The sequence below is a fragment of the Megalobrama amblycephala genome, linkage group LG1 (assembly GCF_018812025.1).
Source record: "Megalobrama amblycephala isolate DHTTF-2021 linkage group LG1, ASM1881202v1, whole genome shotgun sequence".
NCBI classification, from domain to species: domain Eukaryota; kingdom Metazoa; phylum Chordata; class Actinopteri; order Cypriniformes; family Xenocyprididae; genus Megalobrama; species Megalobrama amblycephala.
Window position 1 is genome coordinate 68210714 of NC_063044.1, and position 18445 is coordinate 68229158.

Here is an 18445-nt window from a genome sequence, read left to right on the forward strand (position 1 = left end):
CTACATTACCCTTTTAGATGATTATAATTTTGAGCAAAATAATTGTGATTATCAGTTTAACCATTATTGTGAATTATTGTGTTTAGTTTCAAGCTCAAATGCAATGCCCAATATTGACCGATATTGATTATTTGAGAGTGTCACTGCTTTTAGATGTTTCTTTAAAAAAAAATATATATATATATATAAAAATAAAAATACTTATGTTATAATAATACAGCAGTGCATTTTTCACCATATTTGTTCAATGGCACAATTCGCATAGCTTCGAAAATGCGCAGGTGATTTATGTGAATAAAATTAAAGATTCCCTAGAATCAACATTTGAATTTATCTTGGCATAGTTGAATAACAAGAGTTCAGTACATGGAAAAGACATACATTGAGTTTCAAACCCCATTGCTTCCTCCTTCTAAATCTCATTTGTTTAAAAGACTTCCGGAAAACATGCGGATCTCAACATAACACCAACTGTTACGTAACAGTCGGGATCATTAATATGTATGCCCCCAATATTTGCATATGCCAGCCCATGTTTGATGCATTAGACAAGGGCAGCCAGTATTAACGTCTGGATCTGTGCACAGACAAGGTAAGCAAGCAAGAACAACAGCGAAAAATGGCAGATGGAGCAATAATAACTGACATGATCCATGATAGCATGATATTTTTAGTGATATTTGTAAATTGCCTTTCTAAATGTTTCGTTAGCATGTTGCTAATGTACTGTTAAATGAGGTTAAAGTTACCATCGTTTCTTACTGTATTCACGGAGACAAGAGCCGTCGTTATTTTCATTTTTAAACACTTGAATCTGTATAATTCATAAACACAACTTCATTCTTTATAAATCTCTCCAACAGTGTGTAATGTTAGCTTTAGCCATGGAGCACAATCAAACTCATTCAGAATCAAATGTAAACATCCAAATAAATACTATACTCACATAATTCGAAGCATGCATACAGCATGCATGACGAACATCTTGTAAAGATCCATTTGAGGGTTATATTAGCTGTGTGAACTTTGTAAATGTGCTGTAATATAATCGAGAGCTTGTGTGGCAGGGAGCACGCAAATTAAAGGGACGGCGCGCAGCCTGAATCAGTGCATAGTTAATGATGCCCCAAAATAGGCAGTTAAAAAAATTAATTTAAAAAAAATCTATGGGATATTTTGAGCTGAAACTTAACAGACACATTCAGGAGACACCTTAGACTTATATTACATCTTGTGAAAAAGCATTCTAGGGCATTCTAGTACCCCCCCGAGTACTCGATTGACCGTTTTTAAAACCTATCGATGATCGAAATGAAAAATTGCCAAAAATACCCATCCCTAGTGCATGCTAGGGAATGTAACGTCAATGTGCCATACATCATCGCATCGTTATATCATTGATATCGTGATATGACACTTTTTTTTATCATGTAAAAACATTTACCGGTATTATCGTGGACGGTATGATATTGCACACCCCTAGAACAAAAAAGGTCAGAATTCATGGCACTCGAAAAACAATAGGCTAAAGGTACCCGGATGACTTACTACTTACGGCGAGATTCTGAAGTGTGCATACAATGGACACTTTAATATCCCATGAGCAGAGGTGGGTAGAGTATCCAAAAACTGTACTCAAGTAAAAGTACAAGTACTTATAGAAATATTTACTCAAAGTAAAAGTGAAAGTAATAATCCTAATAGTTACTTGAGTAAGAGTAAAAAAGTATCCAATAAAAATCTTACTCAAGTAGCTTTTATTATATATATATATATATATATATATACACACACACACACAATAGCATGTTATTATTTAATGTTTATTATTTAAATAGATATTTAATTTATTATCATAATTAGTTATCTTTGCAACAAACAAACATAGAAGAGACAAGCATTATTTCTAGCATCTGTAACCCGAATGTATCGTTACTATATTAACGTATACAGCTAACGTTACATTTTAAAGAAGAGAGAAAACTCTTTACATGTGCTCGCACTCATATCTGAACTTGACACAACAATGATCAAATACACATCGACGGATCTTCTTCGGTCTGTTCTCCAAAATGTTTTCAAATGTATATTTCAGCAGGCGCGTGTAACTGCTTAACTGTGTCAACGCAAAGCGTTCATTTTCAAGACGAACAGGTCGCTGGCGCCGCCATTGCGCAATAGTATATGTATAAATTAATGTATAAATTAAGATATATGCCCATAAAAACAGTAAAGAAATACTACATACTTTTGTTATAGTGACGTAATAATCTGTTTGGTTGTAAAATGTCGGCTATTGGCTGTATCATGAAGTAAAATCAAATGAAAACGATAGGCCTACCTGTGGAATTGTTCACAGACAGCATACGCAGCTCAACTAATAAAGGTCTTCATCGCTGGCAAACAATTGGATGCATTTGCAGATTTGCTTTTAATTGACTGTAGGTCCACACTGCCACTTCATCCGCTCCGAGTGAGAAACCGCTTCAAACGATTCAGCGTGTGCAGGAACTGAACAAATATCATTCAAACTGATTCGCGAATCAATTTAGACAGCTTTACTAACTTGTTTGATCAAGTCTTTGAACAGAATCGACTCAAAAGAGTGATTCATTTGTGAATGGGGCATCGTTCATGAAAAAAGAGACAGCGCGCATGGAATAAACTACGCATTTCTTAACATTTACAGTATAGAATTAAAATAAAGTAACGAGAGGAACGTTGCCCATTGTAGCGAAGTAAAAGTACAGATTTTTCATTACAAATGTACTCAAGTTAAAGTAAAAGTACCCACATTTTAATCTACTCTAAAAAGTAAATTTTCCAAAAAACTACTCAAGTACATGTAACGAAGTAAATGTACTTCGTTACTACCCACCTCTGCCCATGAGGACATGGGAGAGGATTTGTGAATAGATTTGAAGGGACCTAACTGACGCTGGTAGGTCATGTGACAGTAATAACATGGCAGATGTAGTAGGCTACATCAGAATTAATTCATACTACACGCATATAGAATGTACTTTTTTTAAAGGTTGTGAAGAAACTTTAAACTGTTAGTGCCACCCAAAAATTAAAATTCTGTCATTTATTACTCACCCTCATGTCATTCTACACCCTTGAGACCTTTGTTAATTTTCTGAACACAAATTAAGATATTTTAGTTGAAATCCAATGGCTTAATGAAGCCTGCATGACATGCAATGACATTTCCTCTCTCAAGATCCATAAAGGTACTAAAAACATATTAAAATCAGTTCATGTGAGTACAGTGGTTCAATATTAATATTATAAAGAAACGAGAATATTTTTGGTGCACCAAAAAAAAAAAAAGACTTGTATAATGATGGCCGATTTCAAAACACTGTTTCAGAAAGCTTTGGAGCATTATGAATCTTGTGTCGAATCAGTAGTTCGGAGCGCCAAAGTCATGTGATTTCAGCAGTTTGGCAGTTTGACACGTGATCTGAATCACGAATCAACTCTTCTGTTGCACAAGCATTGCGAGAGTGGATGTCTGTTTATCACAACTGACATGCAACAAAATATTTCTTAACAAAAAATAAAGCGTCATTTTAAAGAGTCATTTAGTTTACAACCGAGCAACTGAATCATCCAGCGTTCATCTGCTCGGGCCGTACTATGGTATTGTAACGGATATGAATATCCAGCTATCGTGAAAACACTAATTAATAGCTCGGTAACAAGATCGACAGTTTAAGACATTAAATTTTACAACCACATAATACAAGACACTTTCTTTTAAAATCTACAAGAGACTTTATTGATTATTCTAACACAAACACGTACACACACACACAAACATTTGTACATGTTGCAGAAAGAAAGGAAATGAGAAAGGGGTTTAAGAGAGAAAATGAAATGATGAGCAGGATTTCTAGCAAAATATGCACTTCAAAAGATGAGTCGATGATTTGTTGCAGGGTCTTTTCAGGTCTGAATTGTGTTAGGTAAAAACCAATCATGTTCAAGCATGTTGGCAAAGTGAAAGGAAGGCTCTTTGTTGTGGCTGGAGTTAAAGTTTAGGTGGAAAAAGTCGTTGGTTAAACTTTGCGGCCAAACTTGGAATACGAGTCTATCAACAGAAAAGTAAGTTAAAAGAAATGAAAATGAGTGAAATTTGGATGGCTTTAATGAGTTTATTGTCTGTCTTTTGTCAGCTTGTATTCATTTTGTACTTCTTGTTACACCATGGTTACTTTTTTTCTAGTTCTTTGATGTGACTATTTAAACTTAGGCATTTGTCCCAGCTCTGAGAGGAGTTCTGGCCAATCAGGTATCATCTTGTTTCAAAACATGGCTTTTCTCAACCCCCAATCATAAAATAACCGTTATCTCCGGTCTCTGAAATTGCCGACTTTGGCAGAGAGTACCTTAGACTTGATTTCTATTAAATGGAATATGATACATTTTACACAGATTTCATTCAAGCCATGATTTAAATGAGGAAAAGTGATTAAAATTCGGGTTACAGGTAGTATGTGTAGACATGATATAAAATTTATGTAGTTGAAAGATGTTTGAAAAGTTCGTTTCAAATTGTTTTGAACAAAACAGTTTTAGTTGCAGAACAGTCTTTGTGGGTTTTTCTGTAAAGTTAGGTCACTCAGACAAATAGGCCTGCATTGTGTCTCTGTCCATTTCGATCTAGAGATCAAATATTCTTTATCTTTTGATGACCATTTGTTTTTTCACCTCTCCTTCAGTCAGGAAGCATGAGTGCCATAAAAGTACCTTGCAGGGGTTGTTCTGTAGACAGACTGGAGCTGAAACTTAGATTCTTTGAGCTTGGATTTCTGAAATTATGTTTTGAAAGTATCATCTGAATGATTAATTTGTCTGGTTTGTCCATGGTTCTTACAGTTGCAAACAGCACAGCAGCTCCAGACAATCAAAACCCAGTATTACTCACATGAGTAGCGGGATCAAAGCAGCCTCTGCGTCTGTTTTCAGGCCTTCCCACTTAGCTCTCTCCAGAACTGAAAAGCTTTTCTAATATTAAAGGATTAGTCCACTTTCCAATAAAATTTTCCTGATAATTTACTCACCCCCATGTCATCCAAGATGTTCATGTCTTTCTTTCTTCAGAAATTAAGGTTTTTGATGAAAACATTCCAGGATTTTTCTCCTTATAGTGGACTTCAATGGCGTCCAAACGGTTGAAGGTTAAAATTTCAGTTTCAAAGGGCTTTAAACGATACCAGACAAGGAATAAGGGTCTTATCTAGAGAAACAATCTGTCATTTTCACTGTATATGCTTTATAAACACAAATGATTGACTTGCAAGGGCTTCCGCTTTCCGTATTCTTCAAAAGCTTACGTTGTATGTCCTACTCATTCCCTATTCTACTTTTGGAAAAAAAACTAAACTGGCACTGTATTCATTCTGTAAGTCGAATAGAGAAGGTATAGGACATACAGCATAAGCTTTTTGAAGAATACGGAAAGCGGAAGCATGTGCAAGGCGATCATTACCTTTATTCCTCGTCTGGTATCGTTTAAAGCCCTTTGAAGCTGCACTGAAACTGTCATTTTGACCTTCAACCGTTTGGTGCCCATTGAAGTCCACTATAAGGAGAAAAATCCTGGAATGTTTTCATCAAAAACCTTAATTTCTTTTCGATTGAAGAAAGAAATTCATTAATTTCTTGGATGACATGGGGGTGAGTATCAGGAGTATCCTTTAATGCAGGTCCTAAAGCGCTCGCCCAGTCATACATCTTCATTCCAGTGATATTCTTTTGAGCTATTTTGTATTTTGTCTAATCATTTCTCTTTCTGTTTTTTTTTTTTTTTTCAAATCTCCCTCTTACTCATTCTGTCTCCTCAAACAGTGTTTTCAAAATCCACTTACTCCACCTTGAAGTTCTCACTACAGAAACATGGGATTTGTCTATAATCTTTTATGATTTGTCTAAAATTCTTTTTCTTCCATTTTAGATATGATTAAAGAGGAGGAGGAGAGTGAAGAACTGAGTGAAGTGGAGGAGAAACATCCTGTCAAACCTGGAGAAAAACCTTTGAGTCGCTCAAAGACTAGAAAGAAATTTTTTAAGAAAAGAAGAACCAAGAAATCTACAACCTGCACTCAGTGTGGAAAGAGTTTCTCAAACAAACGTGATCTTGAGATTCACATGAGAGTTCATACTAGAGAGAGACTGTTCACATGTGATCAGTGTGGAAAGAGATTCACAGCCAAAAACAGTCTTGAGATTCACATGAGGATCCACACTGGAGAAAGACCGTTCACATGTGATCAGTGTGGAAATAGTTTATTAACCAAACAGAGTCTTGAGATTCACATGAGAGTTCATACTGGAGAGAAGCCGTTCACATGTGCTCAGTGTGGGAAAGGTTTCACAAGCAGTTGTAATCTTAAGAGTCACATGAGGATCCACACTGGAGAAAGACCATTCACATGCACTCAGTGTGGAAAGAGTTTCACAACCAAACAAAGTCTTCAGCATCACATGAGTGTCCATACTGGAGAGAAGCCGTTCACATGCACTCAGTGTGTAAAGAGTTTCACGAGTAAACGTAATCTTGAGCGTCACATGAGGATCCACACTGGAGAGAAGCCGTTCACATGTGATCAATGTGGAAAGGGTTTCATACAAAGAGGAAATTTTAAGGAACACATGAGAATTCACACTGGAGAAAAGCCGTATGTATGCAGTCAATGTGGAAAGAATTTCACATACAAACAAAGTCTTGATATTCACATGAGAGTTCATACTGGAGAGAATCCATTCAAGTGTGATCAGTGTGGGAAAGGTTGCACAAACAATTATAATCTTGAGATTCACATGAGGATCCACACTGGAGAGAAACCGTTCACATGTGATCAGTGTGGGAAAGGTTTCACAACCAAATCTAGTCTTGAGATTCATATGATGATCCACACTGGAGAGAAGCCGTTCACATGTGATCAGTGTGGCAAAAAATTTATTACTGCATCAAACCTGAAGAAACACCTGACAGTTCATATGAAGGAGAAACCATATTCATGTTCTGTGTGTGGAAAGGGTTTTTCACAGCTGCCAAATTTAAAAACACATCAGAAAAAACACACTGGTGTGAGAGAGTACATGTGCTTTGAGTGTGAGAAGACTTTTATTTCATTGAGCCATTTAAAACAGCACCAGAGGATTCACTCTGGAGAAAAACCTTACAAGTGTTCACACTGTGACAAGAGATTCAGTGATTCATCAAATCTGAAAACACATGAGAGGATCCACACTGGAGAAAAACATTACAAGTGTTCACACTGTGACAAGCGATACAGTTGTTCAGCACATCTGAAAAGACATGAGAGAATTCACACTGGAGAAAAACCTTACAAGTGTTCACACTGCGACAAGAGATTCAATGATTCATCAAATCTGAAAACACATGAGAGGATTCACACTGGAGAAAAACATTACAAGTGTTCACACTGTGACAAGGAATTCAATCGGTCAACAAATCTGAAAACACATGAGAGGATCCACAGCAGAGAGAAGCTGCACACACATGTCTAAGTTTATAGAAACTGGAAGAGAGGGCTACTCTCTGAGAAAAAGAAAATTAATCTTAACCTTTAAAAAATGGATTATCCCTACGATACAGTTTAATGTGGACAATTATCATACAACACTATACATGTTTGGTATCATTTGAAATGTCTCAGTGTGACTGGTAAAATGTCTCAATCCCACAGAGGTGAACCCAAAGGCAATAATGGTTGTAAGAGTTTAGAGATTGTCGTGGAAATTCTCAATACAAATCTGAATTCACCACTGACAATTCAAACAACCTCCAGTTGTCAATATAATATATATAATACTCAGTACCAATACAGTACTATAGTACCTATGAGGTAATTCCCGTCCAGAATATAATACAACATAATACTACAGTATCTCGAGGTAATTCCCTTCTCGAAGTAAGATGACGGCATCCCGTCAAGAAGCTACTCTCACTACCTCAATCACACGTGAGCACACAGGTCTTTAGCATCTATACACTCTCACCGTCCTTCTCATGTGTATGATGGTCCGACACAGGATCATTAATACTAACTCAGAGTATTACAGCCTCACCCCGAGGGCGACTCTATAGTCTTCCAACACTATCACTGTCTCTGCTGTGGTCTTTTGAGCGTAGAATCTTTAGTACTTCTATTCCTTAGCTGCGCAGCATATACCTGACACGACTTCCAAGTTGCTCTTTGTGGAAATTAAGTTTTATTTACGGCTGGGAGGTCACTTGTCACAACAACAGAGTGAGTCTCAATGAATAGAAAGATACATGCACATTTAAGTCTTACAGCTGAGTAAAAATCAATGTCTTCTTCGTTGTGATTTGTTCTGGTGATTGGTTTGTAATGATCTAAGCTAATCATATGACTGGTCTTTGACCTGAGCATCCTTAGTCTGCATTTTCTGTACATTTCATGTTGACATAAAATATTTCTATCACAAGATATTTTGCTTTCTGTCGAGGGTGGGTCCTCTGCCAATTGGCCTTCTATGCAAATTGTTCCCTTGTCCCCTAAAGATGTAAACTACCCAAGTCTGGGACCTCGATTATTGCAAATTCCATGATTCCATTTGAAATAAGTTTCTGTCTTGGTCAGAGATGTTGGAGGAGACTTGAGGTGTGATTCTGTGGCCAGATCAGCTCATAATGCTCAGTCTCCTCCAGACATTCATTATGTATTTTCCAAATGTCAGGTATGCATCTTTTACTGTCATTTCTGAGCATTTGATGTTTTGGATTGATCATTTTTTAACTGATATTGTAATTGGCATGACTAACAATAAATTGTTACATTTGCATTTATTCTGACTTATTTATATATTATTGACTCTAGTAGATTACATTGCATCCATTGTTACTTTGACTTAGCTGTTAAAAATCAACCTCTGAATCAGCCAATAGTGTGCCTGCAAAGGTAAAGCCACAGCACACAACATCAATCATTTGATGTAATTATTTAAAAAATAATTAAAAAAGACACTGAAATGTTTTAAATAGCTTTCCATTGAGTTTTTGATGTAGGTCTACTCATTTACAATTGGAGCAATGATGTGTCATGTGTTTCATAAACGTCTCCAACAACAACCAAAGCCCATGTCACAGTCTCTGTCTGTCCTGGTCTCCACAAACTCCATTTCCCTTCATCCTCCCTGGCCCACGGCTGCACACACTTCCTCATTACCGCTCCTGATCTGCCAATCACACGCACCTGCTTCCCATCAGACTATTTAAGCATGCCACTCACCTCCCTCAGTTGTCCTGGTCTCATTGATGCATTCATGCATGAAGGACATTTCTATGTTTGTCTCCAGCGTAACTAAGGACCTTCTGTTTCCACTCCAGTGATCTCCCTGTATTCTCCATGACCCTACGTCTATGTATGTCTACTTACCTAGTTTCCATTCAACCTAGTTCATCTCATCTGTTCACTTACCTACATCACTGTCATCTACCTTCTGTTTGTCAAAACACATCCATCTATGTTTACCTCTGTGTCTCCCGAGTATCTGTCCGTAGGCACGTTCTCCTCCCATCTAATCCTGCCGACCCCAATAATACATCTCTGCTGTGGGGTCTCAAGCAGTATGGTCGTCCGTTGGAGAAGTATGTGGAGGAGTTTACTGAGCTCTCATCAGGTGGGCTGGCCAGATGCTCCCCTTAGTGCTTGTTTTCTGATGAGTCTGGATAAGGATACTATTCACTATAGCGAACCTGCCTGTTATTTCTCTCTAGTCAAGTCTATTAATCTTATTCTCTATTTAAATGGTTCTAAATTTGAACCATCTCATCCAGCCCCATCAGAAACACACGTAGCCTGGTTGGCTCACTTCCCGCCGGTTCCCTCCACATACCCATCCGATGAATCGGCCCGTTCCTACTTCCTGTATTTCCCTGAGAGCACAAATGGGTTTCAAACAGTGCTAAAGTCTGCCTTCCTTCCAGCTACAGCTGCTAATAGGACTCCAGAGCATTGTCACAAAATGGCAGCCTTCCCAGAGACTTGTCACAAGATGGCCGCTTCTCCAGCCCCTGAATCTGCTCCAGTGTCTTCTCCAGCCCCTGAATCAGATCCTGTGTCTGTGTTTAGTTTATTTCTTTATTTGAAAGGGGACAATGTACATTAATAAACATTAAAACAATGTAAATGTACCCGAGTTAGCTCAAAAGTGCTAATTTTCATCGGTAGTCCCCCAGCCAGATTTAAACAAGGCAACCTTTAAAAATAATCACAAGTACAAAAGCACACACACACACACAAAAAAATTTACAACACATTATGGTTAATAAATACAATTCATATAAAAATGATATAATATTTAAATACACACATAAAAGCATTAGTGCCCACAAGTTTGGCTCTCTACAAGCCATTTTTTTGCATTCTTTTTGAATGAAAAGAATGACACAGACTCTCTAATGGTTGCCGGCACTGTGTTCCATTGCTGAACTGCTCTTACGGAGAAGACGGCCTGACCAAAAGCTGTTTTTCTCCGGGGTATGATGCAGTCTTCCCTCACTGCCCCTCTAGTTACCCTAACCTCACTAGATCTAAAATGTATAAAATCACATAGTGGAGGGGGTGCTAAGCCATATCTAGTTTTATAAATTAAACAAATGTTTTTAAATTTAATTCGATTATCCCAGGTAAGTAACTGATATTTCCTCAGAATACTACAGTGGTGGTAGTGGTATGGTTTTTTATCCAGTATTTTTAATGCTTGTTTGTATAATCTTTCTAATGGTTTTATTGTTGTAGAGTGAGTATTGGACCAGCTTATTAAGCAATATGTTATGTGGGATAAAATCATGGAAAAGAAATATAATTTAGCCGTTTCTGTTGACATGAAATCTCTAATGAATCTAAAATTTGCTAAACTGAACTTAATCCTATTACTAACTTTTTTGATGTGAGTTTTGAAATTGAGATTTGAATCTATATATAATCCTAAATATTTATATTCTGTGACGACCTGTAACCTTTCTCCAGATATAAAAATTCAGGTTCTATATTTATATTGTTTTTAGAAAAAAACATGGTAACCGTTTTAGATATATTCAATTGCAGACAGGATTGTTCAAGCCAGATTGAAATCGATGACATGGCCTCAGTTAGTTTAGAGCAGGGCTGGGCAAACTCGGTCCTGGAGGGCCACTGTCCTGCAGAGTTTAGCTGCAACCATGATAAAACTCACCTGTGTGTAATCCTGAAGACCTTGATTAGCTGGTTCAGGTGTGTTTGATTAGGGTTGGAGCAAAACTCTGCAGGGACGGCGGCCCTCCAGGACCGAGTTTGCCCAGCCCTGGTTTAGAGGCAACTTCCTCAGTTATTTTGGCCTATGGAAAATCTGCAGTGTCGTCTGCATACATCAAAGTGTCACAGTTCTTACACAAAGATGGTAACTCGTTAATGTATAAACTAAAAATAATTGGACCTAAAATTGAACCCTGTGGAACACCAGTTGATAATAGTAAGGGGGTAGAATTATATTGGTCAATTCTTACACTTTGTGAGCGAGATAAAAGATGAGTTAATAAGACTAATATATTTTGAAGAAAAATTAAATGCATGAAGTTTGTGCAGTAAAACTGAATGGTTGTGTCAGGGATCTGTGAGGGAGGACTCAAACGCAGGATGAGTTTTACAAGTTTATTGACAGACTTGGAATATTGAGGGTGAGGAGGTGAACAGTCCTAACGGTAGGAAGGGGGTGAGACACAAAGATGAGCACGCTGAGGGAACAGCCACTGAGAACAGCCCAGGTAGTAAGCAGGCCGGTGATTATTGGCAAGTGCGCAGTATGAGGCCCAAAGCAGTAGCGGGAGCCGGACAGGATCAACCAGCATAAGTAGCTTGAAGCATCAGATACGATCAGGCACAGAACCAGTCTGGCTGCTTGGCGGAGAGATATAGCAGCCACAGGGATCCTCAGTGCGTGTTGGACAGGACAGGGGGAGACCAGAGACACTACCAGGGCTAGACAAGACAGGTGGTTAGATGGTCTGGAACAAAAAGACAACGATGACAAAAATGGATACGAGAATCTTCTACACAAAACACTATGAGCTTAGGTGAACAAAGACTAGAACACAGGCACGAAGTTTAACGAACTGGCAAAGACATGAGGGAAAGAGTGCACAATATAAAGGAGGCAAAGAACACGAGGAACAGGTGACAACACTTAGACAAATGAGGACTCTACAAGTAAGGGAACAGGGAACAGGTGTGAACACTAATAACTAACAAGGACTGAACAATGACTAGACCAGAGGGCGTGGTGACAAACAAGGAGGAGGGAACAGAGGAGCACATGGCAGACACAAACACAGACAAAGCCATGTGCTCAGACATAACATAAACAAGGACACATTAAACAGAGACAAAACAGACAGGGCTGTCAGGGCAGAACCCTGACAGTACCCCCCTCCAATGGACGCCTCCAGGCGTCCACACAGGGCAAAGGGGTCCAAGGAGGTACCAACTGGGAGGGTGGGCGGGTAACAAAACTGGAGGATCCAAACTGGCCAGGGAACACAGAGGGTGGAAAGGGGCGGGTGGGAACGGAACTGGGCACACAGTTCTTGGCTGACCAGGGTGATGCCTAAAACAACCAGCAAATACAGAGGGTGGGATGGGAGGGGTGAAAACTTGACTGGGAGCACTCTTGGAAACAGGGACTGGCCTCACTGGTCTGGACCTCCAACTGGGCTTGGAGACAGTGGCAGAATCAGGGGCAATGGCTGAAGTGAGAGGGAAGGTGAATGTCTTGGAAATGGGTTTGGAAACAGACCATAGGGTGCCCTTAGAAACCGTAGAAATAGACTTAAAATTGTCCTCAGGGGCAGGAGCCAAAATTGGAGCATGCTCAGGAGCTAGAGAAATCTCTGTGACCGCTCTCTCTGGAGCTGTAACGGGCACTGTGATCGCTCTCTCTGGAGCTGGGGCAGGCTCGGTGAACGCTCTCTCGAGTGGTCTGGGTGAACGCTCTCTCTGGGGCTGGAGCGGGCTCGGTGAACGCTCTCTCTGGAGGTGGAGCGGGCTCGGTGAACGCTCTCTCTGGAGGTGGAGCGGGCTCGGTGAACGCTCTCTCTGGGGCTGGAGCGGGCTCGGTGAACGCTCTCTCTGGAGGTGGAGCGGGCTCGGTGAACGCTCTCTCTGGAGGTGGAGCGGGCTCTGTAAACACTCTTTCTGGAGCTGGAGCGGGCTCGGTGAATGCTCTCTCTGAAGCTATAATGGGCACTGTGATTGCTCTCTTTGGAGCTGAAGCCGGCTCTGTGAATGCTCTCTCTGGAGCGGGCTTGGTGAACGCTCTTTCTGGAGCTGGAGCGGGCTCGGTGAACGCTCTCTTTGGAGCTGGAGCGGGCTCTGTGAATGCTCTCTCTGGAGCGGGCTTGGTGAACGCTCTCCCAGCAGCAGGCTCAGGAACTGCTCTCATCTGAGCGGGCTCTGGGGCTGCTCTTTCTGGAGTGGGCTCTGGGACTGAATCTCCCTTGGGAGCGGACTCGTGAACAGCTCTCTCAGCACTGGGCTCAGGGACAGCCCTCTCTGCAGCGGGCTCAGGAACTGCTCTCATCTGAGCGGACTCTGGGGCTGCTCCTACTGGAGTGGGCTCTGGGACGGAATCTCCCTTGGGAGCGGACTCGGGAACAGCTTTCTCAGCATTGGGCTCAGGGACAGCTTTCTCTGCAGCGGGCTCAGGAACTGCTCTCTCAGGAGCAGACTCAGGAATTCCTCCTGGAATTTCATCCTTTGTGGATACAACAGGAATCTTTACCGTGGACACAACAGGAATCTTTACCGTGGACACAACAGGAATCTTTACCGTGGACACAACAGGAATCTTTACTATGGACATGAGACTTGTAAGACATTCAGAAAAGGCCTCTGCAGCAATGACTACAGGCAATTTGGGAATGGCTTCCTTGGCCATAATAGCAGACATTGACTGACAAGAGACCTCTGTAAACATGACTGCACTGGTAGAAACGGTCTTGGAGGGCATGAATTGACTGACAGGTGGCTTAGAAAAAAAAGTCACTGGACCTGATACCTCAGGGACCACTGGATCTGAGACCATCATAATAGGGTCCTCCAGGACCTCACGGTTCTGGGCACTCAGACTTGGGTATTCTCGGACCACTGGACTTGAGGATTGAGGTTGGGGGATAGTAGACTGCCTTGCATGGGTCTTTCTTCTCCGTTTGCGACGGGTCGATGGTGTGTGCCTGATCGCCTCAGTAGTGATCGCCTCTGTAGTATCTGCAGCCAACTTGGCCACCTCAGGCGAAACAGCAGTGACCTCTGTAGACTCAGCAGTGAATGAAGCTGACTCAGCAAACTCAGTAAGAACAGGCTTAATTGACTGAGGGACAACACTTGATTTGACAAGGCTCAGGAATAACAGAAAAACTCTTGGCAGATACAGGGAAATCAGTGGTTAGTTCAGCAGACTCAGGAGTGGCTGATTTATTAACCTGAGAAAAGACAGCAGTTGATTTGACTGGCTCTGGAGTCACACAAGGGATGTTCCTGGACAGGACATGGCTGGCTAGAACACCCACTTCTGGTGTGACAAGAATGCCAAGCGGTCTTGAAATTGATTCCACTGGACTAGATGCTTCAGAAACTGCTGTGTTAGGGGCTTTAGAAGGAAGGGTATTAGACTGAATAACTATGGCCTTTCCGCTCCTCTGCTCTTGATGGGTCAATGTTATGTGCTTGGCCGCCTCTGTAGTATCTGTAACTGACTCGGCCAACACAGACGGCATAGTAGTTAACCCCATGGACTCAGCAATGACAAAAGCGGGTACAGCAGGCTCAGAAATGACAGAAACAAATCTTGACAGAGATGACAGTGGTAGACTTCTCTGGCTCTTGGGCAGCAGAAGTAGACATTACAGTTTCTTGAATAGGGGTTGACTCAGATTGGGGAGATACTGGAACTGACCTGATGTATTGAGAGATGACGGTGCTTGTCTTGACTGGCTCCTGAATAACGGAAGCAGATGTGACTGATTTAGGAATGGTATAATCAGAACTAGTTAGCCCAGAAATGACTGGAACAGACTTGATTGCTTGGGAGATGACAGTGGTAGACTTGACTGGCTCAAAGGTGATTGGAACAGTCTCTGAGGTAGATGTGGTGGACTCAATCACCCTCTTTCTGAACCTTAGCTTCTTGGTAGAAGTCAGAGGAGGATCAAAGACTTGACGTGACAGACGAGGAAGGGCAGGAGAATTGCTGCAGGCAGATACTAGACGACTAGACACTCTCTGTGGGCAGTGATGACGAAGATAGCTGGTGAAACCCCAGAAATCTAGAACTCTGAGAGAATCCATCTCCCATGCAGGTAGGGGATCATCTAAGCAGGCGTTAAAGATGTCTTTGAGAGCCTCGTCATTGTAATCTAGCCCCCTAGACATAGTCCAGAACGTCTGGGCGAAGCATCCTATCTCCCAACCTTGTTGGCGAAGACGAGTCAAACCTTGATGACGAGCCACTCTCTCCTGGGCGTTAGCAGGTGGTAGGACTCTGATGCTCATCCTGCTGAGTCTTATATTGGCCAGTTCGTTCTGTCAGGGATCTGTGAGGGAGGACTCAAACGCAGGATGAGTTTTACAGGTTTATTGACAGACTTGGAATATTGAGGGTGAGGAGGTGAACAGTCCTAACGGTAGGAAGGGGGTGAGACACAAAGACGAGCACGCTGAGGGAACAGCCACTGAGAACAGCCCAGGTAGTAAGCAGGCCGGTGATTATTGGCAAGTGCGCAGTATGAGGCCCAAAGCAGTAGCGGGAGCCGGACAGGATCAACCAGCATAAGTAGCTTGAAGCATCAGATACGATCAGGCACAGAACCAGTCTGGCTGCTTGGCGGAGAGATATAGCAGCCACAGGGATCCTCAGTGCGTGTTGGACAGGACAGGGGGAGACCAGAGACACTACCAGGGCTAGACAAGACAGGTGATTAGATGGTCTGAAACAAAAAGACAACGATGACAAAATGGATACGAGAATCTTCTACACAAAACACTATGAGCTTAGGTGAACAAAGACTAGAACACAAGCACGAAGTTTAACGAACTGGCAAAGACATGAGGGAAAGAGTGCACAATATAAAGGAGGCAGAGAACATGAGGAACAGGTGACAACACTTAGACAAACGAGGACTCAACAAGAAAGGGAGCAGGGAACAGGTGAGAACACTAATAACAAACAAGGACTGAACAATGACTAGAACAGAGGGCGTGGTGACAAACAAGGAGGAGGGAACAGAGGAGCACATGGCAGACACAAACACAGACAAAGCCATGTGCTCAGACATAACATAAACAAGGACACATTAAACAGAGACAAAACAGACAGGGCTGTCAGGGCAGAACCCTGACAGGTTGACTGTATCGAATGCTTTACGAAGATCTAAAAATATTCCTCCCACTATCCCTCCTTTGTCTATATTTGATTTAACCTTTTCCAGAAAATAACATGTTGCTGTCTCTGTAGAGTGATAAGCCCTAAATCCAAACTGCATTGAGTGCAAAGGAAAAGAACTGCAATTAAGATGATTGATGATTTGTTTAGCAACCAATTTTTCAAAAACTTTAGATACTGTTGGCAAAATGCTAATCGGTCGGTAATTAGATGTAAGAAGGGAGTTGCCACCTTTAAATATAGGAATGACACTAGCAATTTTCCATGACTCAGGAAATTTCCCTTGATCTAGTGACACATTGATGATATGTGTTAATGGACCCTTAATTGACTGACCTATTTGTTTTAGCATAAGTGTATCCATCCCATACACATCTTTTGCTCTTGAAGACTTAAGCTCTAAAATTGCCTTTTCCACATCGGATATAGATACAGATTTTGGATATAGTGGGGGCTCAATTAACAAATCTGAAGTAATGACAGGTAAGTTGTTATATTTCACAGGGAAACCTTTAGCTATGGTATCCACAGAATCAACAAAATACTCATTTAGTGCCTGTACCACAGCAGATGGATCCTGCAAAAGCATGCCATTATTCTTAAGCTGAATTGAATTATTACTAGAAGAAGTTTTACCTGTTAATTTATTAATCTGATCCCAAGTCGCTTTTGAGTTTCCATGACAATTTTTAATAATTGTGATAAAAAAAGTCTGCCTTTGCTTTTCGTAGTTGTCTTATCACTCTATTTCGTAATGAAGCAAATTTTTGTCTATCACATGATAGTTTTGATTTTATGGCTTTTTTAAGAGCATTGTCTCTGTCTTTCATTAACTGTTTAATATCATCACTGAGCCAGGGAAGTGAACACTTTCTGTTTTTATGTTTAACTGTCACTGCAAATTCCTTAATTTTTGTTTGTAAGCAATCAGTAAATTTCTGACTAATTATTTCCAATTCATTGTCCAATAATAGAGTGTCCCAGTTCATATTTCTTATTGCAGAGTGAAATTGATCCAGTTTGCTCCTTGGAATGCCAATGAACTCCTTTTTTCCGGAATAAGCTGCAAATCGCTTACTGGTTAATTTTCTTGTTATAAGCACCATGTTATGATCTGAAAGACCAGTTAACATATTGTACGATTTTGTAATCCGTTCCGGGTGATTGGTAAAGATTAAGTCAATTAAGGTGCTAGAATTGTTTGTAATCCGTGTTGGTCCTTTAACCATCTGGACAAGATTAAATCCATCCATAATTTGCTGCAGTTTTTTCCTTGTACTATTATCGTCCCAGTGTAGATTAAAATCGCCCATCACTATAACCTCCTTTTTAAAATCACACTGCTTTAACATTTCCTTGAACTTGTCATAAAAATCTATGTTAGCAGATGGTGGTCGATATAAAACTATTAAAGTGAGAGACATCTGAGGTGCAAGAGATAAATTTAACCCAACACATTCTAAATCTGTCACGGAATGAAGGAAGGATGCAGATGCAAGTTAAATCTCTTTAATAGAGCTTCACACCGAAGGTAGTCAGATTCAACATACACAAAGAACATATAACAGTCAGCAGGAGAGTGGTAACACAGGGACGTCGATGGGCGGTGAAGATCCGTGATGAGTGATGACCGAAGAGCAGTGTCCGTGAAGTAATCCGTGCGTGAAGTCCAGAGAGAGATCCAACGAGAACACGAAAACCAGGAAGCAATGAATCAAGGTCCAGTCCAGGGAAACACACAACAAGCAACACAGGAAACAATACGCGGACACCGTACAACGATCTGACAAACAAGAGACGAAAGACAAGGCGTTATATAGGCAGATGGTAATTGCTCCCAGCTGCCGCTGATCAACAATCAGCGGCGACGCCCACACAAAACAATCAGGTGACACACCCACACCATCACACAGACACCAGAATGAGACAGCGGATTCATGAACCGTGACAAAATCAATTGGGGATTTCCACT

General features: G+C 40.9%; 1 protein-coding gene across 1 annotated transcript; it reads left to right on the forward strand.

Annotated features, from left to right (window-relative positions):
- The first annotated feature begins 6101 nt into the window (after nt 1-6101).
- On the forward strand, nt 6102-8790 carry LOC125246888 (gastrula zinc finger protein XlCGF57.1-like). The gene has a single exon (XM_048157986.1). The coding sequence runs from the start codon at nt 6157-6159 to the stop codon at nt 7540-7542; it is 1386 nt and encodes a 461-aa protein (XP_048013943.1). The 5' UTR covers nt 6102-6156; the 3' UTR covers nt 7543-8790.
- The last annotated feature ends 9655 nt before the right edge of the window (nt 8791-18445 follow it).